Source organism: Melospiza melodia, chromosome 20, assembly GCF_035770615.1.
Source record: "Melospiza melodia melodia isolate bMelMel2 chromosome 20, bMelMel2.pri, whole genome shotgun sequence".
NCBI lineage: Eukaryota > Metazoa > Chordata > Aves > Passeriformes > Passerellidae > Melospiza > Melospiza melodia.
In genome coordinates, this window is record NC_086213.1 from 13,437,681 (window position 1) to 13,452,470 (window position 14,790).

General features: G+C 52.9%; 1 protein-coding gene across 1 annotated transcript in view; it reads right to left on the minus strand.

Annotated features, from left to right (window-relative positions):
- The window catches only part of NCOR2 (nuclear receptor corepressor 2), a 226,183-nt gene that overhangs the window by 105,032 nt on the left and 106,361 nt on the right, over nt 1-14,790 (minus strand). The window contains 2 exon segments of the mRNA XM_063173183.1: nt 5,809-5,922; nt 10,982-11,161. Of these exon segments, the coding sequence (XP_063029253.1) occupies nt 5,809-5,922; nt 10,982-11,161 (294 nt within the window).

Below are 14,790 nucleotides of genomic sequence, written 5' to 3' on the forward strand. Positions count from 1 at the left end.
AGGGACTTGGAAATTTCTGTTTAAAGCACAAAAACATCTTCAAGCCTGGGTATGTTCAATTGATTTCAAGGGAAGTCAGGTGCAAGGAATCCTGTGAATGCCCAGTGGAATAAAGCTACAGCTAAAAATACACACAGATGATCTGGCCAGGTTGTGGGGATTTGAGGTGGAAGAAGGGTAAATTCTGTTGATACAATAACACATCCCAGAGCTGCAAATTAAAGTCCTCAAGGAGGCTGTGTCATACAGCCACCACCTCTGAGGTGCCAGACTCAGCAGAGATCAGCTTTCTTCCACAGGGGAGACACTAAAATCACTCACAGGGTTTAATTTAGGAGATCCCCAATGTCTCCATCACTGTCAGCCTCTGGATTAACTGAGGCATCCATCCCAATCTGATTTTTCCAGGTAGTTCTGTGCCACCCTCCCAGCATCCAGCTCCTGGAGAGGAGCCCCTGAGCACCCTGCAGCCAAAACTGTCCCCTGAGCTCCCCATGGCACTTTTCAATGGCTCTCGGCAATTTTAGCCCCCAGAACTGTTTTCAAACACAATTTTGTTTCTTCAAGGATGAACACACTTTTGAAAATATGACTCAAATGCTTCTGTCAATGCTGCCCACTGTCTGTTGTCAGGTTAGTCCACAGACAGTACCAAAAATGTTAACTCCCTTTCTCATAATCCTTTCAGAAATGGTACAGTTGACACTTAGGGTTGAAATTTTGGCTCAGATACACAAATGTGTGTTTTTCTGTGTTATACTGCAAAGATTTCCCAACAAGTACATTTTTGGATGCGACTTCACAGCCCATCTTTGGACACAAGAGAAAATGGCTTGGGTCAGCACACAGCAGGGGAAAAGGCACCTGGATCTTGAATATCAACGGCTCCTCTACAATCCAAGTCCCCTAAAAGCTTCCCAAACGCAACCACAGCCTCATAATCCAGGATATGACTGCAGTCAAGAGCAGCTTCTCTCCACTCTCCCCCAGCAGAATTTGTACAGTCACCTTTTTTCTCTGGAAATCAATTACACGTCCAGCAGAGTGTGGCAAGAGGGGATTACAGGTCACATTTTCCATAATTATCCTCTCTGACACCGAGGAACTTTTCAAATCACACACGTTAAGTAGGTCACAAGAGGGAACGGCAGCGTGATGGGCATTTAGCATCAGAAAACCTGAATTTGGAGAAAACGGGATCCAGCCCAGCGCCGCCCTCATCCCAACCCCACATCCATCCCCAGCTCGGTGGTGAGAAAAATATATAGACTTCCCTGATGAACCATAAGCTAAAATTAGAAACCATTCACGCCTGCAAAGCCACAGCTATCGCCAAAAGGAAAGTAGGTCACAGAATGGCTGGCTAACTTGATTTTCCGGCTTTTCTAGCTGCGTGTCCTCAGGTAACCCTCCTCTCCCATGGCCCGTTCTGGTGCCTCCTTTGTTGGGCTATGACTGCGGGCAGTGTGCGGCTCCGAGGGGCTGGCAGGCGCGGTGGGAACGGGCAGGGCAGCGCCTGTGCCCGGGGCACACAGAGCCAGAGAGCCCAGCCTCACACAGGGCCCAGCTTCACACAGAGCCCAGCTTCAAACAGAGCCCAGCTTCACACACAGAGCCCAGCTTCACACACAGAGCCCAGCTTCACACACAGAGCCCAGCTTCACACACACAGAGCCCAGCCTCACACACAGAGCCCAGCTTCACACACAGAGCCCAGCTTCACACACAGAGCCCAGCTTCACACACAGAGCCCAGCTTCACACACAGAGCCCAGCTTCACACACGGAGCCCCAGCCTCACACACAGAGCTCCAGCCTCACACACAGAGCCCAGCCAGAGCCAGCAGAAGCCCCTGCACCAAGCTGCTGCCTCCCACCTGCTCGGGGATTGGCACAAGGGCTGGCTTGCTGCCCCTTCCACAACGTTGCTCTTTAAAGATCGTTTCAGGCTTTGCCAGCACTTCTGGGGTGCTTTCCTTTCTCGCCTCCTCCTGAGGCCTGAATATCCTCTTTTTATTTGCATTTCTTAGCGTGCACTGCCTCCCTCAAGCAAGCCACAAGCCAAGCCATGCGAGTAAATCTGGCTTTCCTTCCCTTTGTGCATGGGCTGGAGCCCTGGCTCAGCCATTACCAACGCTTTTCCCACAAGTAGACCTCCAGGCATCAACTTCACTGCTTTTCCACGGCACAGAAGAGGCAGAAAAGCTTAAAATTTGGCTCAGTGACCTTCATCACTCTAAATCAATACATTTCTATCTGGCTTGCAGCCTTTGCTCCTACCGACTCACCTTGCAATTAATTACAAAGCTGCAGGTCAGCACAGGAGTGTCTGGGCCTCTCCCACATTCACAGAGATAGAAACACCTGGAGGATCTGCTGCCATCAAACCCACCCTATTGCTGACCACCATTCACTCTTTTCCAACTCACAATCTCAACTGACTCTAATCCCAAGACCCTTCCTCTTCCAGCTTTCCTCCTCCTGGCCCCAAAGGCAGAGCAATCACCACTAAAATGCATCCCAAACATTCAGTACAGAGAGGCTGAAAGCTGAGCCCCTGAATGTTCTTCAGAAGGGCAATTACATCCTGATTCCCACCCTTGTCACTGGAGCTCTGACAAAGACAACACTCAGCACTCCTTTCCCTGCAGCCCCAGCTCAGCCTCTCCCTGCTGTGGTACAGGAAAGGCTCCTTCCACCCTCAGCCATCCCAGCTGGCCAGGGATGCTGCCAGTGCTCTGTGGCCCACAGACCTCTCCAAAGGAGGAACCTGCCTGCAGCCTGCTCTGGTTTCTGTCGAGCCAAAGGGAAGGTTCTTGGTTGGAGTCTCCTGCCCACAGATGGGCTCCTCACACACGACACGCAAGGGAACTTGACAAGAACAGGAAAGAATCATTGCTTGCCCATCCCCGGCAGAATTCAGACATGAACACAGAGCCAGATTTGAAATTATACAAAAATCTGGTGTGCAACGTGATCTTTGTTTGCAGGGCACCCACCTGGAATGAGTGCACCCATCACAAAGGCTCATGGTGAAACCCCTGGCACCAAGCTGGCTGGCATCCCCCTCATACTGACAAAGGGACACCACCAGCTCTGAGCGCTGTGTGACAGTGTCCCAGGGGTTATGGCCATGGGCACTGTGTGTGACAGTGTCCTGGGGTTATGGCCATGGGCACTGTGTGTGACAGTGTCCCAGGGGTTATGGCCACGGGCACTGTGTGTGACAGTGTCCCAGGGGTTATGGCCACGGGCACTGTGTGTGACAGTGTCCCAGGGGTTATGGCCATGGGCACTGTGTGTGACAGTGTCCCGGGGTTATGGCCATGGGCACTGTGTGTGACAGTGTCCTGGGGTTATGGCCATGGGCACTGTGTGTGACAGTGTCCTGGGGTTATGGCCATGGGCACTGTGTGACAGTGTCCTGGGGTTATGGCCACGGGCACTGTGTGTGACAGTGTCCCAGGGGTTATGGCCATGGGCACTGTGTGACAGTGTCCCAGGGGTTATGGCCACGGGCACTGTGTGTGACAGTGTCCCAGGGGTTATGGCCATGGGCACTGTGTGTGACAATGTCCCAGGGGTTATGGCCACGGGCACTGTGTGTGACAGTGTCCCAGGGGTTATGGCCACGGGCACTGTGTGTGACAGTGTCCCAGGGGCTATGGCCATGGGCACTGTGTGTGACAGTGTCCCAGGGGTTATGGCCACGGGCACTGTGTGTGACAGTGTCCCGGGGTTATGGCCATGGGCACTGTGTGACAGTGTCCTGGGGTTATGGCCACGGGCACTGTGTGTGACAGTGTCCCAGGGGTTATGGCCATGGGCACTGTGTGACAGTGTCCCAGGGGTTATGGCCACGGGCACTGTGTGTGACAGTGTCCCAGGGGTTATGGCCATGGGCACTGTGTGTGACAATGTCCCAGGGGTTATGGCCACGGGCACTGTGTGTGACAGTGTCCCAGGGGTTATGGCCACGGGCACTGTGTGTGACAGTGTCCCAGGGGCTATGGCCATGGGCACTGTGTGTGACAGTGTCCCAGGGGTTATGGCCATGGGCACTGTGTGTGACAGTGTCCCAGGGGTTATGGCCACGGGCACTGTGTGTGACAGTGTCCCAGGGGTTACGGCCACGGGCACTGTGTGTGACAGTGTCCCAGGGGTTATGGCCATGGGCACTGTGTGTGACAGTGTCCTGGGGTTATGGCCATGGGCACTGTGTGACAGTGTCCCGGGGTTATGGCCATGGGCACTGTGTGTGACAGTGTCCTGGGGTTATGGCCATGGGCACTGTGTGACAGTGTCCCAGGGGTTATGGCCATGGACTCTCCAGGAGAAATGTAGAACTCCATGCTTGCCCTCCACAATCTCTGCCATCACCCATGGCAGAAATGCCAAGGGACCACCCTGAGGCCTTGAGAGCAGATCCTGTCTGCTGTGAGGTGGTAGCAGGAAATGTGTGACCCTTCTGCTGGCAGGGGCAGAGACAAGAGGTGACAAAGCAGGACAGGGGTCTGGCAGGACACCCAGCCCCGAGCCCCAGCTAATGGGGACTGCCACAATGCAGGCTGCTGGGGATGTGAGGGCTGAAGATCACCTTCCCCTCCTGCCTCACCCTCACCATTTCTTCCCCTTGTAATGTGGTTCAGCTACACAAGACTGTCCAAGGAGGATGGGGCTCAATTGAACAGGAATAAAAATATTTGAGAGCTCACTTTTGAGCCTCCCCCTTGCACAGGAGGCACAAGTCATCTATCCTAGGACCCCCAGAGAGCGCCCTTGGTGGTGAGAATGGCTTTGAGAACACTCAGCAGTGCCCCCAAAGCCCAGAGCTGTGCAGCCATCACCAGCTGGCGCCTGCTAATGCTGCAATCACATCGACCTCAGCCTTCACCCACTCACACAACAGACCGTGCCAGCTCTGGGTTCCCACTGCTCAGGGAGAGCAGCAGATGGAAAAAGGAAAACCAGGAAAATTGCCCTGCCTGGGAGCGCAGGGTAGGCGATTTTTTTTTTTTTCTTTTTAGGAGTCAGGCACCTGGATTTCTGCAGCTCCCAGTGAAATCGCAGGCCTCGCAATTCAAAATAATTAGTGACTGGTAGTTTTCCTTTTATGCAAAATCATCCTTTTTATCCAACACCTAAATGAAAATGAATATGCTTGATTATCTACCAAAGGGCCCAATTTCTGAGCCTCGCTCCGATGCACACAGCAAAATTCATCTCTCCTCGGGCTGCTGTTACAGGCAGGGGCTGATAAATGAGCGGTCAAGGCAGAGATCCAGAGCCAGGGATGCCAGCCTGACCTTTGCTAATGGTATTTACAGCATCAAATATCCACAAATCCAGCCATGGCTGCATCCACATCCTTGCTGCTCCAGCCTGGGGGGCTTAGGGACAGCCAGGAGAGCTCACAGCTGGCCTGCCAGTATTAGAGCAGCACAGATGTCACCCTCCATCCATGCAGCCCACCCACCACGTCAGAGCCCACCCCTTGAGGCAGCTTTCAAGCTGGTTCACTCCAAAGAAGAGGATGAAGCAAACTGTTTAGCAGAGAGGAGTCTGAAGCATCTCTAAGGCAGATCACAGGAAACCACCCCGGGCAGGTTCTTCAGAAGACATTAGTGCTCATCTGCACCATCCTCACACCATCCTGACAGAGCTCCATCCATCCCACTCCCATGGCCTCCACCCCAAAGGTAACAGCCAGGAAAATCCCCCATCTGATCCTCACCAAGCTCCCCGTCATCCCTGGCCACGGTGACACGGCACAATCTCACATTTGCCCCTCCACCACGTCCAGACTCACCCTGTTCTCGTCGTAGATGATCTGCACCAAGCTGCGATGTTTGGACTCGATAGGAGGGGGAGAGATGGGTTTTTCAGGCTCTGGTGGTTTGGCTGCTTCTTCCTCCAACTGTTGCTGTGGAAGGAGAGGGGGGAGGAGGAGGAGGGTGAGTCACAGCGAGGAACGCAGCCGTCCCTGTCCACACGAGACTCTCTGAGGTGCCCTGAGCGAGGCAGAGAGCGCCATGGCAGGAGAGTTCCTGGCAGCCAGGGGAGAGGGAGGAGAGCTCCAGCAGCCCCGGCCACGCAGGCGCAGCGCTGCCTGCCCCAGGCACCGGCCCTGTGCTCGTGGCTCGGCGTGCTTGGGGTATGGAGGATGAGGACCTGCCTCAAAGGAGCCTCCTGGAACGGGCCCCAGGCTAGAAATAACGATTTTACTGGGAACACTTAAATGAAACCACAGCTCCAGCCCGGCTCCTTGCTGCTACCTGCCTCTGGAGCTGCTGCTGCGTGCAGGGAGAGGTGGAGGAGCCAGGGGTGAAGTGATGAGCAAGGCTGCTCTCCACCCTCAGCTTCCCCTTCCAACGGAGTGGTTGGAGGAGATGCCTTGGGATGACTGTGCTTCATTAATGACTCGTGCACCAGCCGCCCCTGCACTTTGCAATATCACCTGGTCAGCAGCTAAACCTGACATTCCACCTGCAACACTGAGGTGGGAGGAGACATCCCAGCCCTTCCCATAAGTCTGAGGAACTGCTCGGCTGAAAGAGGAAATCCCAGATTGCTGCAGGCTGCTCCTGGAGCCAGCCCGAGGAGGGAGAGCTGAGGAGGGAGAGCGCGGCAGCTGCGGGGCAGCACAGGCACGGGAGAGGGAGCGCCTCTCAAAAACACCGAGGCCTTTTCCCTGCTAGGCTCTCATCTCCAAATCTTTGCTGTTTTTTCTTCCTGCAGCTAAAGCATCCCCTGTTGAAGCATGAGGAAAATCGAGTGAGGAAGAAAATGCAGCTGGGACTTGGCTTGCACAGAGCACAGCACTGATTTCCCAGTGACACTGGTGGCTGTGGCCTGAGAAGAAGGTCAGCATCTATTCCTCCTCCCCATCACCTCTGCTCCTGCTGATGACACCTCAAGCACACCAGGGTAGGAGGATGCATTTGGGATGAACCCAAGAAAGCACTTAAGCACCCAGACAGGTTGAATGGCTTGGCTGAGAAAACACACACTCCTAAAATTGTGTTTCAATGGATGAAGCCCCCCATGCTGTGCACTCCACCTCCCCATAGGTGGATACCTCTCCCCATAGAGGGAGAAGCAGCAGTTTAGGGAACACCAAGATAAGGCCAAAAAAGCTGCTGTTGCCAGCCAGAGTGAGGAGCAGGCTCTGGCAGTGCAGGAGAGCCTGTGTCCCATAAATTGGCATCACCAACGGCCTTAGAGTTACTCCAGCCATGAGTGAGAGCAGCCAGGAACTGCCCAGCCTGGAGGGGGATGAACCCTTCCCAGCACTGCAGGGATCTGTCCCTTCCTGCCTGCAAACAGCCACACCACGGTGGCACTCTGCAGGCTCCAACCACAGGAACAGCCCTCTGCCCTCTGCTGTTCTCAGGTGGCCCAAACCACAGCACAGGGGACAAGAGCTCCCTGAGAAGCCACTGCTGAAACCACGGGCTGCAAAGCTGAATTTGGCACAGTTGCAGCACTTCCAGGACCTGCCAGCTCTTCCCTGGTGCCCTCCTAAGGCACCCTATCACTCCCATGGGATAAACTCCAAAAACTCCAAACAAGCCAGCAAAAAGGATCAGATACATCTACTTCTCTTGGGGAAAATATTTGTGTTTAAAAAGAAAAAAAGTCAAAGCATCCAAAACTTGGCTACATCATTCTGGAAACCCACAAAAATTCTGCCAAGTGGTCGGGTGTGCAGCTAGGGATTTCAGAGGAGAGGGTTTGATGGCCTATCAGGAAACGAAAGTTTGCCACTAAGTGGAGGCTCATTAAAAGCAGCTCATTAGAAGAAAAAAATACAAATCTAATTATAGCTGAAATACAGTAGAGAATTCAACTCTACTTGCTGTGGTGGGGCACTGTATGGATGTTAAAGGGCCAGATGCTGGGTGAGGGTGTGAGGAGGGGCTGGAGGCAGCACACCTGACTGACTGCAGCCTGGACAGCTCCTCCTGGGAGCCGTGGGAAATGGCAAAGCAAAATAGGTCAGGGTTCCCAGACAGGGACACAATGGATTCCTTAAAGGTCTGCCACAAAAGCCAGGCTGGGACTGTGACCTTTACAGGGAGAGAGCAGGATGAGAGATGAGTGCTGACGGCTGCACACTGCCTCCCTCACCCAGCAGTGGCTGCCCAAGACCTCCCTCCTCTCCCCAAACAGAGGACAGGGCAGCAGTGTGCAAGGGATGCAAGGTGCCACCATCACCCACAGGGCAGCCCATTCTCAAGTGGAAGAGGTGCCCACTCAGGGAGAGAGACCCTTTGGCTGGACCATGTGCTCCAGAGGGACACTGCAGGTCGCAGCACTGGTGGGAAGGTGGGAGATACTTCAGGAAGGTGGGAGATGCTTCAGGAAGGCCCCATCCCTGCAGGAACCAGCTCCCTTGCTGCAGACACCTGCCTGCTGAAGCCAAGGCTGTCACACACACCTGGGCACTGGGGATGCTCCACCTGCCCAGGCAGAGCAGAGCCTTCCAGGCACAGGGCAGCTCTGGAAACCATTTCAAAGAGAGCACAGGAAACCGAGCAATGGAAGGGAAGGCTGGAGCTCTCCCAGCCAGCAGCTCCACCTCCATCACCAGGTGGGAGTGTTGTACTCCCGGAGAGCCCTTGGCTGCGCTCGGCGCCCAGGGAGGCTCAGGCTCTGCCGCTGCACAGAGCAGCCCAGCAGTTTATTTCTCCTTCAGAGCCCGGTGCTGCTGCCAGGAATAAATGCATAAGGATTATCCTTCCCTGTCAGGAAGAGGGGGAGAGAGGACTCGGAGAGATCTGAGCGCATATGGCGCATGAATGAGCGGGGGAAGGCTGACGGAGGTGGCCTCCTGCCAGGGGCGTGCAGGGTTTGGGGAAGGTTTCTCAGCTTTGCTTCTTGCAAGGTCCAGGCAGAGCCTTCCCTGCCATTTTTGGAACAACCAGAAAGAGAGAGATGGTGGATTGTGGTTGGCCGGGATTTTTTTAAGCTTTTTTTTTTTTTTTTTTTTTTTTGTGCAGCCTTTCCATACAAGTGTGTTTAATTACCCTGAGAAGGCCTCCCAAAGACAGAGGGGAAAAGCATTAGGATATTCTGGCTGCATGTGGTTTCTCCCCTGCTCCACTGACGTTCCTGCAGGAGCAGTTTCTGTTCCAGGCTCACTGCTTTCCCTCACTCGTGCTCCTGCACTGACAGCTCAGACGCACAGATGCACAAAACGTTCCTGGAGCATCTCAGACAGGACCCCCTGCTCCAAAATCACTTTTTCCCAAATGTGCTAGCTCTGCTGGAGGACTGCGATGGGGAAGGAGGCCATAGTGGGGGGGTCAGTTTTGCTACCATATAACTTTGCCACCATGTGCCAAAAGTTTAAAAAAAAAATAGAATAAAAGGAAGGGAGGGGACACTTTTACTGCCAACAGCCACTTTCACCTTCTTCCCCATTTAACAGAGCATTTTTGTGGGCAGGAAGAATCATAAAATTTGTTCCTAGGGAAGAAATAAAGCAACTGAACAGCCAACAATAAAAACCCCATTTCCTCACGGAAAGACAGTTTGATTTTAAGGGCGAGGAGCATATGCTGCTCCTGTCAGCACCCCTGAAAAGCCAGGCAGTGGATCATCAGAGCTGTCAGTGCTCCCAGCTGCCATGACAGGGACCTTCCCTGCCCTGCCCATTTGGGAAGCCTTTTTCCAGAGCAGGAAATGATCATGGTTGGCATCTCTTTGCTCAAATATGAGTTAAAAACATGGGACAGCAGCCAGGTGTTCCCTCCAGGTGGCAGAGGGGAAGGGCTGCCTTCACCCCAAAACCAGCAAGAGGAACCTCTGTGGTTTCCATGGCTCCAGATGTTCCTCTGGGCCCCGTGAGCTGGCACACAGGGCTCTGCCTCACCCCCAGCACAGCTGCTTCTGCCCAGACACCTCTGCAGCAACACATGCCAAAAAGGGTCCTTGGCATTACTTAAACCATATTGTTTGAAAACAAAATGAAAATATTCCTGCTTTGTCTTGCAGGACAGAAAGGAACTGTGTCTGGTATGGGAAAATACAGATCTGATGGGGAAGAGCAAGTGCATGCTCATTCTAAGGAGCTTCAACAGTAAAGGTTTTGCTCCATTCCCAAATTCCAATGCAGCTACAGCCCCTTGGGAAAGGCCATTCCTCTTGGGCAGTTTGGGATTAGCCATCAGGGAGTTCAGAAACTCATCCCAAGCAAAGAAAATAAAACAACCAGGAAAAAAAGAGGCAGTGATTTGCTTTAAAAAGTGAAAGCCTTTAAGTCCGTGTTTTTTTCACAGATGTCCCTGAAGGTTTTGTCATATTAATCTCTTAATGGGTTTATGGTAATTATGTACAGGCCAGCACTGAGTGGGCCATCCTTCTGCTGAGAAGTGCTCCTGTGCAGGGTAAAGCTGCAGCCAGGAAGATCAGATTCAATCCCTGCTCAAGCACAGCCCTGACTGGAGCTGCACCAGATGCTGCTCAAGGCTGCAGAGCTGGCAAGCCCCAGAGAAAGGGGACTGGATGCACTGCAAGGGACATTTGGTCATTGCAGCAATGTTAAACAGCCCAGTACTGAACACTGGCAGCAACAGCAGCACTGGGGAGAGACAATTGCTGGAAAGGAGAAATAAAGAGAAATAAAGGACGTGGTGCTGCACTGGGCTGTCCAGTGACTCGGACAAGCCAGCCTGTGCTTCCAGCTCTGCCGCTCACCACCTGCACATCCACTGCCAAGGCACTGAGGGCACATTTTTCTCTCTTTTAGGTTCTCTGACATGCACAGAGCCACGAGCTGGGTTTCCAAAGCATTGCGTGACCAGCAGCTCCAGACTGCAGGCACAGCAGCCACCACCCATGTCACAGCAGGGACACGGCTGATCCTGTGCGCTGGCACTGCCACTTCCCCTCCTGTGGCCACGCAGGGACGAGGACGGGCCCTGTGGCACCATGCAGAAGCGAGGACACGTGCTCCCCTCCACACCACAGCCTCCTACCTGCTTCTTCTTCAGCTTGGAGATCTGCTGCTCCACCATGGTGATCTCGCGGTCCACGCGGTCCATGTTCTGGATGAGCTCCTCCTTGGAGAGCCGCGCGGGCAGCAGCTCCAGCTCGGCCTCGCCGTGCGCAGGGCTCACGGGGGACACGGGCTCCAGCTTGCCAGGCAGGCCACGCTCCTGCCAGGGGTGAAACAACACATCAGCTCTCTCCCAGGAGACTCTGGATCCTTCTCTCATCCTCCCACAGCTCCCTGGCCCATTCCCAGCCTCCTGAGATGCGCAGAACCCTGAAAAAACCTGCTAGACGAGGGAGCACCAGCTGCCAGATCACATCACCACAGGGCTCCACAACCTCCAGCAGCTCCAAAGACAACCAGGTTATTCTCCCAGGGACACGACAGCAGCTCTTCCTCCTGACAAAGCCTCAGTGGCTCCCACCACCTTGAGAGCTGCTCATGTTCTCACAGGATCAATAAACCATCCATATTCAGGAGCTCCCAGCACCACTGTCCCTTCAGAGGGCTCAAGGCAAGAATGAGACACCACAGTCACATCCTCCTTGTGCCACAGAGACAAGAGCAGCATGAACCATGCTGAAGGAAAGGGGCTGGGAGGGCAGCCCTTGGGAGGAAAGCAGGCTCCTAGCTCCTTCATGGCTGTCTTTCTCCATCTCTTCCCAAACCCTGGGGATACTCCGAGTGTTGCATGTCGAATACATCCACCCAAATGTGGAGAAAAAGGGGATAGGTGAGTCAAGATAAAAACAGACCGAATTGACGTTTTTCAAATTCCAGGTAAAGAGGCTCTCAGCTCAACAAGAGCCTTCAAGTCAGAGAGACTGGAGAGATCAGCAAAACCTCCATGGCCATGACAGGGAGCAGCAATAATGACCCCGGGCTGAAGGAAAACACATCAAAACATTCAGCTTTGTCCCCAGCAGTGCAACAGCTTTGCTGAGCCCAGGATGCAGGAGCACCCACAGCCACACTGTGCCTCAGGCATGGCAGGAGCACCCTGCAGCCTCTCCTGCCTCACCCTTCCCCTCTGCAGCTCCAAAGCAGCCCCTTTCTGCCATCCCGGCTGCCTGGATGAGCCTGCCCACCACAGGTGAGCACACCTGGGCTGAGGCAGCTGTTGAACAGCCACCACCACACGGACGGGATCACAGCACAGCACCAGCCTGCCCTGACCCAGAATGCTCCTCTCTGGCAGCCACCCAGAGCCTTAATTAAAAGTTTATCTATTCATTTGTTTAGTGAGTGGATGGATTTCTTTTCCTGGAGGGGGAGAGGAGGAGCAGTGGCTCCAGTGGTAACCCTAAACCAGTGCCAGGCTGGGCAGGCAGCACAGGGCAGCTGCTGGCAGGGGAGGGAGGGAGGGATGGGGCAGGCAAACAAGGCAAGGAGCTCACACAGCTCTGCCACCTTTGTAACTGCAGCCCTCAGAAAGCCAACATTGTTCTGTGCTCTCACTGCCCTGCCTCAGCCCATCCACCCAGGAGCACAAAGGCACCACAAGGCTAAGCTGGTTGTGTCCAGCATCCATCCAGAAGAGAAGCTAGAAGGACATGAGAGCTTTCTGCAGAATCCTGAAGAGGAGATCCTGTCTTGTTTTACTTTCCCAGCATTAGACATCAAAAATGGTCAGTCTGCTGACATGGGAAGGCTTTGTGATCTCCACAACTGGGGTTTTTTTTTTTGTGGTTTTGGTTTTTTCTCAACTCAAGAGGAGCAGGACAACCACAAAAAGCAAAAGATAAATTAGCTGTTCATGAAATCTTGCTCAGATTAAGGCCCAGGAAGGGGAAGTGGCAGTGGGTAGGTTTTTCTAAAGGAAAGGAAGCTACCTGCCAAAAATGCAGGAGAGAAAGGCTCCTCACTGTGCACATGAAACAAATGATACTTCCTCTTGTCTGCCAATGTGCAGGACAGGGCATCTTTAAACTCCTACTTGGAACAAAACACCTTGGGAACCTGGGTCCTGATACATTTTTATCTTTTTACCTTGTGGAATGTGAAGCAAAAGAGCAGCAAAGCTGAGTAAGGGAAATAGCTGCAAGTCACAGCACAAACATCATCATCATCATCTGGTACTAGGAGATGATTACAGCAATAGAGAGAAGCCATGTCCTTGCTCCTCACATACTGGGCACTGTCATGTCACAAGTACCTCTCTAAATCAACAAAATGACAAGCAGCAAAAAGAAGGAAAAAACAAAATTAAAGGAAAAAACAAAAATCTCGTCTGTGCAGTGCTGCCATCCAAAAAGCAGAGCTCAGGGATTTATGCAAGGCATAAAGAAGCTCTCATAAATCACAAAAGTGGCTTGAAAAGAGGTGTGCCAAGACCAGTGTCTGCTCAGAGCATGGGCAAGACCCCCATGCTCAGATATTTCAACCAGTGCTCTGCTTCCTACAGCTCTCAAGAAACCCTCAAAATATATTCCCCTGCTCTAGACAGTGTCATACCCTGAGCAAGTGCAGTGTGAAATGTGAAATTCTCCTTATTAACGTGAAGTCACAGACTTCCCAACCAGCAAGAGCCAGGAGAGGTGGAATAAATCTGCTGGAGGGAAGAAAACAATTACTGCATTACTCAAGTTGATATTTTCTCAGTAATTATACTGTTTCCATGTGATTTGTTTTTACACATGGCTAACAGCTACTGCAGCTCCTGTTTATCCCTGGCCTTGTTTTGTGATTTATATGATAACAAGGGTGGGTGTGAGGGGGGCAGAGGCTGCACAAACCTCCCCGCAGCAAGAGGAGGTGCTGGCACTGAAGAAAACAATTATCACTGAGGAGGTTGTCAAAGAGCAAGGCCAGACTTTGGGGTGGGTTTCTTCTACATGCTTAGGAATAAAAATTCCCAACACAGCTAACGGAGCAAGCCTGCTATTCACTATTGAGCAGTGACTTTAAATACATGCAGAAAAGAGAGGAAGGAAAATGAAAAGCCAACTGCCTATTGAGGCCTTGAAGAAGTAAGGCTCTAGGTAAATTTGATGTCCCAGCCTTCAAACACACCAACACTGGGGTCACAAGAAAAAATTTCATTGGGAACCCCAAGTGTGGTCCCAGGACACAGTGGAACCTGCCCCAGCCCATCTCCACCTGTTTATTTTGCATTACTGACCCAGCCTTTGATACTCACAGAGAAGTCATGTGAGGTGGAGGGATTTAAACACACATCTGTGCCCTGCTTCAGCTCAGCACCTACAGCTGGATGCAGCCCAGCCTTCCTGCAGGGTCATTTTTCAGCTGCTTCCCACCCTCAGGAGACAGCACATGGGGAGCTCCGCTCCATCTGCACCTGAATCTCACTGCAAAGTGCATTTTGACCTTGCTGATCCCTGACTGCATCAGCTGCAGCTCCCAAAGCTCCAGAGCCCAGCAGTGTGTCCCAGGAGAGCAGAGCCGCCTGCCTGGCTGAGCTCAGGCTCTCAGCACTCGGCGTTTGCCCTACATATCGTCCTCCCTGAGCCCGGGCCTCTCTGCCTCTCTAATCCAGATCATTAGTGATGTTCCCCCAAGCCCAGGACAGAGATTTAGGGATGCCAACATCATCTCTTGCACAGTCTGTTCACTTTCTAATTATCAGCCAGCAGCAGCATTTCCTGCTGCAGCACCAGGAGGGATTAAGAGGTGTTATCTCCAGCTCCTGCCCACTCACACATCTCCTGTCCTCAGGGCTGGAGGAGACTGCCAAAGCAGGGAGGACAGGCTGGGGCCACTCAATTTGTGCCCAAATTAATCCCCAAAAAAACCTCACATGAACTTGGGGATCTCCTTGTGGGGATGCCTCCA